This window comes from Camelus ferus, chromosome 18 (genome assembly GCF_009834535.1).
Source record: "Camelus ferus isolate YT-003-E chromosome 18, BCGSAC_Cfer_1.0, whole genome shotgun sequence".
Classification (NCBI taxonomy): domain Eukaryota; kingdom Metazoa; phylum Chordata; class Mammalia; order Artiodactyla; family Camelidae; genus Camelus; species Camelus ferus.
This window is the reverse complement of record NC_045713.1, coordinates 32,933,133-32,941,254: the sequence shown is the minus strand read 5'-3', so window position 1 is coordinate 32,941,254 and position 8,122 is coordinate 32,933,133. Positions and strand designations below refer to the sequence as shown.

General features: G+C 44.6%; 1 protein-coding gene across 1 annotated transcript; it reads left to right on the top strand.

The window, feature by feature from the left end:
- Nucleotides 1-502: 502 nt before the first annotated feature.
- On the top strand, nt 503-6,238 carry LOC116657423 (transport and Golgi organization protein 1 homolog). The gene is made up of 8 exons (XM_032459472.1): nt 503-573; nt 1,239-1,299; nt 1,412-1,447; nt 1,551-1,618; nt 1,744-1,838; nt 2,902-2,972; nt 4,557-4,696; nt 6,093-6,238. The coding sequence occupies exons 1-7, from the start codon at nt 527-529 to the stop codon at nt 4,671-4,673; spliced, it is 495 nt and encodes a 164-aa protein (XP_032315363.1). The 5' UTR covers nt 503-526; the 3' UTR covers nt 4,674-4,696; nt 6,093-6,238.
- Nucleotides 6,239-8,122: the final 1,884 nt, after the last annotated feature.

The window sequence follows — 8,122 nt, the reverse complement described above, 5'->3', positions numbered from 1 at the left end:
CTCTTTAGCTGACTGTCAGGACACAGCCTTGGATTGAGAGTCAGGGCTCCCGATGGATTGTAAAATTAATTTTGATGCCTTGCTTTATCCTAATATGTTTAGCTGTGATGAGTTGGCCAGGCATCATTTTCCACATTGAAACAAAATGAGCCTTCAGCATCTCAAACACAAGACTGATCGTGGGAGGTCACAAAATCCTTTTGTATTTGATGACTTTATGATGAAGAGATAGGAGTAGAGAACTGTAAGAGGCACTCAGACTACAGAGGAGTTGCTAGCAGGTCAAAGTTTGTTTTCTCTTTATTCCTAGATGGGGGGCTTCAATTCATTCCTCTGTGTTGTCAGTCTATGCGTGGATGGGGCAGGGTGAGGAGGGGCATTTGAATCTCAGCCTTCAGACTCCTGGGAGGTAAGGAAGGCATAATTTCCCACTGGCTCCTGGACAATGTCTATATCTTTTTTGCATCTTAGGAAATTGAAAATCAAAAAACATAACCTGATGGAAAAGGAGATTGAGCTGTCAGCTATGAAGGAAAATCTGAAATTAGTTTCAGAAGAAACACTCAAGTACAAGTAAGTTCAGATACTAAACACCAGCAGCTCATGAAACTGCTTTTGACTTGTTTTTAACTATTGTACAATGCTTAGAATCAATTAACGTAGTAATATAAACAAAAGTTTAGAAGACATATACATAGAGAATTAACAGAAGGAAAACAACGTTTTTACAAAGAACAAACAAAATCAGTCACTAAAAATTTCCTGATCCCCAAGTGCTGGCCAGATGGTGTGCAAACCTAGTTAGTGCAAACGTCGTGTAAACTGTCATAGCCTTTAGAAAAGAAGTTTGTTGTAGAAAGAATCACATCCATTAATATAATAGTGTTACTTCATGGACCTAGTTTTTGCAACCCAGGGAAATACGGTAAGGATGTAAGTACAAAGCGAATAGAGCTTTAGGACAAAAGTCATTCATCGCACAGTGAATTAGAGAAAATGTTCAAATTTGTGTGTGGGAATGATATCTGCTCAGAACCCTGCGGGCATTAAGTAATAAATCTGGAAGCATGTAGCCATAGCTTTGCTCCTATTGTCCCTTTATAACCAGGTGAGAAGTGTTTTATGTGTGTGAGTATATTACATTAGGGGGCATTTGTGAGGATAGCAGGAATTTGAGCAACTAGTAAAATCGTACTCAATGTAAAGCTTTATCTGATGAAAGCGATTGTAACTCACAGGCAACAAAAGGACCAAATACAAGAACAGCTGCAGCAGGCGGAGAATGTCTACAGATTCCAGGTAACCGGCTCCCCGCCCACGTCACCGCGTCAGTGAGCCCCTGTTGCGGCTGACATAAGGGCCCTGAGAATCCCTAATTCTGGGGGACTTATTGATGTGTTGGCTTTTTCAGATCTGTGTTTGTGAAAACAAGGCTCAAGACAACTGGGTAAGCTCTTCTTTCCCCCTCTTTCTCTCTCTCTCTCGCTCGCTCGCTCCTTCTTTTTGTTCACAGTCTGCCGCAGCTGAACTTGGGTGTTTTCCTTCCACAGATCAAGAGTCGGATTTTGGAGAGGGAGTTGGAGAAGCAGAGACGGGAAGCCGCCTACTGGAAATATAGGTATGGGGTTTTGAAGAGCACTTTTTAAGGGTGTTTTTAAGAGGTGTTAAGGCTAAACCATTTAGTGTCTGGTAGAGGACTGTGTTGGAACCCTTCCTGAAGTCCATTCTTTTTCTATATTCAAGACTGGAAATGATGGAAAGAAAGAAGCAAGAAGAGAGATACTGGACGAAGAGACAGATGCAGGGGAGACCTGAGATGCAGAATTGCCCACAGAGAGGTAGGGAACACATTGTGAAACCACTGAATTTCTGCTGCAAAACCACACCACGTCGCTCTTGCTCCCATGGGCGATGATTGTGTTGCCTGGAAAGGGTCCCACGTGCTTACGAAAGACAACAGGTTGTCTCAAGGGGTGACAGGAAGATGTTTTCCTCAGGCTCCCCAGCCAGAATGACTCTCTGAGCCTGTACCCTGTGCTTGGTGGGGCTCATGCCCTGCCACTGACTGAAGACCCTCTCCATCCCCCGCAAGGGCCCCGACCTTGAATTCCTCTGACTGAAAGACCTGGGCCTAGAGGCTGAGTGGGTCCACGCTTTCTTCCCACCTTGAGAATAGGGGGAAGAATTTATTCTTTCTTATTAGAGAAAAAAAGGCATTTATTGCTGTTTTTTATTCTATTTCCTTTATTCTATTTTTTTAATTTTTTTAATTGTGGACTAGGTATTCCACCCATAACTTACATTTCTTTACAATTTCACTCCTCTTACATTATCAGTGTGGCATGACAACTTGACTATTAAACCCCATAGCTCTCCTTTTCTCAATACTGGAATATTAGTCTAAGTCCATTTCCTTTCATAAATACTTATATAGTGACTGGTCACATGTGGAAGGCAGCTTATACAGAGAGTGACAGATTGAAAAATCCCTGTGTCCTGAAGAAAAGGACTTTTTTGCTGTTCATGCTGATGTTTCTTGATTTTCTTCCTATCCAAGGCTATTCTCATTTCAGTTTTTAATCTGTGATGAAATTGTGGTTTCCCCTGATGTGTATTGGGAAACCACTGTTTGGTTGTTGATTTCCAGCTATTTGAGCCCTGAGCTGGCCACAATTGGTTGATTAGTTATGAAAATACATGACTCTGGGCCCTATGGTGTCTTCCACAAGGTCTCGCCCTCATCCTTGGAGTCACCTGATGCCTGGGGGAAACCCTCTGCCTCTGGTAATGGACCTGAGAGTGGGAACAAAGTGCAAATGGTGGGAAAGGCTTGGAGTGTGACTTTCCTTCCACATAGTCTTTGCAAGTTGGAATAAACCTCCATCGCTTCTCCTTTATCAGGTTCAGAACCTGGTGCAGCTCCTGTGAGGAATGGCAGCTCCTTCCCTCCCGAGGAGGCAAAGGAGGCCCAGGTAAATGTTGTGGTCATTTTCAATTGTAACTATTTCTGGGGACTTTTTAATCTTTTTTTTTTTTTTTTTTTTTTTACAGCACCCTTTCCTGGCCTTGTCTCTAGATTGTGTGCTCTGTGATATGTCTACGATGTCATGACTGTTCAGATTCAAACTCTTGCCCAAGAGTCAGTGGGCTTCTGCCTTCAGCCCGTTACCTCTGGTGGTGCCTACAAAAGCCATCAGTGCTTAGAGGCTGAGGACCACAGACTCTCACAGTGTGTTTCTCCAAATAGCATGAGGAGGGTGACACCTCGTTCCACACTTACTTCTAGCACAGCTGACTCCTTCCTGACCTCCTTCACTTGCGACAGCTCCTGGGTCACTGAGACAGATCATCACCATCATTTTGCTCCTTTCCTGATTCAGGTTTAGGTGATTCTCCTGTTTAGAATGTTTATTCTAATCCTCACAACTGAGAAATGAGAAAAGCCCTCCCCCCAGCTTTATAATGTGTGCTTTGTGCAACTTTGAATCTTCTTGGATATAGTACCTTTCATAACCCATCACTGTCTTTTCTTGGTAGGTAAATGTGTCTTCCACACTCCCTCCAGCTGTACTCTTGGTAGAAAAGCCTGAATCTCAGAGATGTTGTATTTGTAGCAGAAAATATACCCTGGAAGCAAAATAGCCCGGAGGGAAAATGCCTAATTCCCTGCAGGGCCGATTCCTACCACAGTCTTTACACTGTGTTCCCGTAAGCAGGGTCAGTCCTGCCCTGAAGCTGTTACAGCCAGTCCTTTATCTCATCACACATCGGGGGATTTTACTCATGACATAAAACCACTTCTGTGTTAGTTGTGGAATTTAAACGTCCCACTTTGCTTTGCCATAGGACAAATTTAGTCTGTACCTCAGAGTGAACTTAAAATTCAGATTGACCTGTGAAAAAAGATGATTGGAGCTGAGCCTAATGACCTCCTGTAGGCAACATTGTTCCCTCAGGAGCACTTTTCCCAGCTTCCCCGCAGGACTCCAGGATCCCCATCTCCCCAGAGGTCTTTGCGCCCAGGGGCAGCCCCTCCAGGGAGGAGAAGAGCCCTTTGTCAGGAGGGAAGCAGAGGAGGGCCGGGCAGGGGCCTGCAGGCAGAGCGAGCACCCAGGCACGGCTCTGATTCCACATGTGAATCACGGGCCCTCGCATCCTCTCTTTCTCTGTGTTCCTAGTCCACAAAGAGCAAGCTTCTGTGGACCTGGTGAAGGAGGGGGAGGGCTGTCCTGCACAGAGAGGCTGACTGTTGAGAAGGTGCTACTTTATCAGTTTGGTGGTATCTCTGTTCATCCTCTAGGGCAGGACCCTTGCTTTTCTCGGCTTACAGACACAGGCAGTGACAGTGTCTTTTCCTCGCGGCCTCCTGTGCAGCCCAGGCTGCAGGCAGGACCCAGAGGGATGGGTGGAGTGTGTGGCACTGCGCTGCTCTCTGGGAGCCTGGTGGAGGGGAGGAGGGTGCCAGGTGCTGACAGATGCTGCGTTGGGTTGCAGCTTTTGTTGATGTTGGCGCTTTTGTCTTTCATACCAACACACCTCTAACTTCTGTTCTGCAGGTCAATATGGATGCAAGAGGGCCCCCTCGTTTCCGAGGACCACCCAGCATGCCCGACTACATGGGCGGCCCTTCACCATTTGTGGGCTATGGGCCATCTCCACCTGGATCACACTGATGCCCTGTGACCTCACCTGCTGGGTAAGATGATCTAAGGAGTATGATGGGCTGGTCATTTCCCCACACTAAGCTGGGCATCAGGAGTTCCTTGCAGAGAAGGAAAGAAGCTTTAAAGATACAAGGTCAAAATACCAGTTGTGAAATGTGCATTTTACATAGACCACATGCTGAGTCTGTGAGGGAGGAGGCATACTCCTGTGTTCAAGGGTTTAAGGAGATTCCTCCGAGAGAGGAACCCATTACTGATACTGAGCTTGTGATCGCCGTAACAGAAGTGCCAATAATGGGCCCTAAGTACAAAAAGGGACAAGTGAATCACACAGGAGTGAGCAGGAAGTTGTGGAAGAGAAGGAAGAAATCGAGGAGGTGCCCAGTGGAGGTCTGTTGGATTCACTTAGATGGAGCTGGAAGGTCATTTCCGGCAGGGCGGGCAGTTGGGGCGGGACGTGTGAAGGCAGCAGGAGGTCCACACAGAGCCACGTGTGTGTGCAGGGGACTCAGTGAGGCCGTGCAGTTGTCCCCATCAGCACCCGCTGCTGCCAGAAAGCCCTCAGTTCACAATCTCATATAAAGTTGATTGTGTCCTCTGGATTTCTGAAAGTTCTAGATCTGGGTGAAAGAATGCCCTGGGGTTTTGGGGAGTTTCACTTGGTTCTTTCAGGATATTTTGTGTCCCTGAACTTTATTATGCCCCCGTGATTAGTAAGAGCAGCCAGGATCCAGATCGGCTGAGCAGCTGCCTTCACCTTCAGCATGAGGCAGTTTCGCTGGGGGAAGTCAAGGGTGATCAGGGGACCCCAGCAGGACCCCCTCCCCAAATGTCAACTCTGCATCTCCCATGTTTAAGCACAATTTCCCAACTCTTTGTTTTCGTTCCTACTCTTCAGTCCCTAATACCGAGACTCAGTGGGACCTCCATAGAACTTCAGTTTCCTTATCTTTGAAAAGTGGATAATATTGGTTTCTGACATCATTGTGAGGAAGACAAGATTAAGTACATGAATTATTCTGTAAAATGGCGGAGACATATTGGGCACTCACCATTCTCATAATGTAAAGTAAAATGTTTGCACACAGAAAATCATCAAAAGATGTTCTTGGAAGTGCATTAAACTGAGCTAAGGATATAACAGCTCAGTCCCAGAGATAAGTAATCTCTGTTTCAAAAGATAAGGCAAAGACCCCCTTTCTTCTATTAAAATTCAAGTCCTACCAGTTAAAGAAGAAAAATATAATTATGAGAACGTGTAAATTCAGAGATCAGTAACAGGGACCTGAAGATAGTCACCATTCCATATAGACACACAGATGCAGCCACGCACTAAAGGGCTCATCAGAGACCCCAGATATAGAAGACAAAATGCATATTGGAAAAAATAAGACCGCATTGAAAAACCCCAATCTTTTTACCTTACAGGCAATCAGCTTGAAGCTTGAAGAGGACCCTGAGCTGTGGCAATGATATATTCAGAGAAGATGCCAAATGTGCATTATGGCCCAAATGTTTCCCTGCTCAATCCTGCTCCCCCCCCCATTGTCTCTCCTATTGTCACCCCTAATAAACCTGTCACTGTTCTATCTCTGTCTAGCGTCTGCTTTTTGGAAAACCAGCTGATACTCCGTCTGGAGTGTACACAGTGAGATTCCTATAGACAAGGTTCAAAACCAGGCTGAAAAATGGTGCTGGAGGCCAGCCACAGGGACAGGCACTGTGGCTAGTACTGACTGCAGATGAGCCTGAGGGAGTCTTATGTTGGTTGGAAGGAACATCCTATATCTGGATATATGTGATGTTTGTGCTAATTTATTTGAGAAACATTCTGCTGTCTGTCAGTCAAGGAATGCCTCATGATCAGACAGACAGATATCTGTCCCCAGGAATTGGCTAATTTCTAACAGTAGGGAAGGATGAGGGGCCAGCCGTGGCAGCAGGGGACCAGTGAGAAGGTCCCACAGCAGATCATGCAATACAGTGCCCTTGTCCCAGGAATCCAGCTATCCCCAAATCCAGGAGGGCTTGCTCACCTGGGAACAGAGATTTCCTGATAAGCCCTGTGAACTTCTTAACCCTCTGCAATTACCTTACGAGAGATGGGCAGGTCAGATGGTGGTGAGGGATGCCTGAACAAGGCTGGGTGGAGCAGGAGGCTTGTGGCCTTGTGTTAGGGAGGGACAGGCAGAGAGGAGAGAGAGAAGCTGAAGAAGGAAAAAGGAAGAAGAAGGGGAGGAGGAAAGAGAAGAGGATGGAGGGGGAGGGGAAGGGGGAGAAAGAGAAAGAGGAAGAAGAAGAAAAAAGGGAAGGGAAGGGAAAGGACCTTTCCCCACTGACTTCACCAGTGATTCCAGATGCATAGAGATTTTTCTGAAGAAGATACACAGATGGCAAATAGGCACATGAAGAGATGCTCAACATCACTATTAGAGAAATTCAAGTCAAAACCACCTGACTTGTGATATGTGAGATATTACCTCACATCTGTCAAAATGGCTACCATCAAAAAGTCTACAAATAACAAATGTTGGCAAAGATATGGAAAAGGGAATCGTAGTACCTTGTTGGTGAGAATGTAAATTGGTGCAGCCCCTATGAGAACAGTATGGAGGTTCCTCAAAAAAACTAAAAATAGAACTTCTATATGATTCAGCAATTCAACTGCTGGCTATATATATGAAGAAAATGAAAACACTAATTCAAAAAGATACATGCGCCCGAAGTTCATAGCAGCATTATTGGCAATAGCCAAGACATGGAAGCAACCTAAGTGTCTATCAACAAATTAATAAATAAAGAAGATGTGATATGTATGTATGTGTATGTGTGTGTATATATATATATACAAAGAAATATTACTTGGCCTTAAAAAGGAATAAAATTTCATCACTTGCCACAATATAGATGGACCTGGAGATTATTATGCTTAGTGAAATGAATCAGACAGAGAAAGACAAATACTGTATACTATCACTTACATGTGGAATCTAAGAAATAGTACAAATGGATGAATAAATTTATACCATTCCCTATTACTGGGCTCTTGGGAGAAATGCACGTAGCCAAGTGTAGAGTACAGAAGACACCAGGTAAGCCTGGTACCTCTTGCTGTCTCACAAAGTAAAGAAATAATCAAAGAATGATGAGGGCATGTCAGAAGGACACAAAAGTCAGTATAAAAGGATTCCCAGGGACCAAATTTGAGAAATGTTAGGGATCAGAAAGAATAATCACTGCAATTGATTTAGAAATGTTGCGTTTTTTAAAATTCCATGAGTCTATAGTGATGCAATGGGGTGGAGGTAAGAAGGATAAGATTAGGAAATTCTTTTTAGACAAAAATGCTAGTTAGTAAATGTAGAGGGAATGACAGAATTTGGAAATCAACATATTTCAACTTCCAATGCAGTGATTGATTCAGACTAGGATGCCACATCCTCCAAATGAAAGTCATT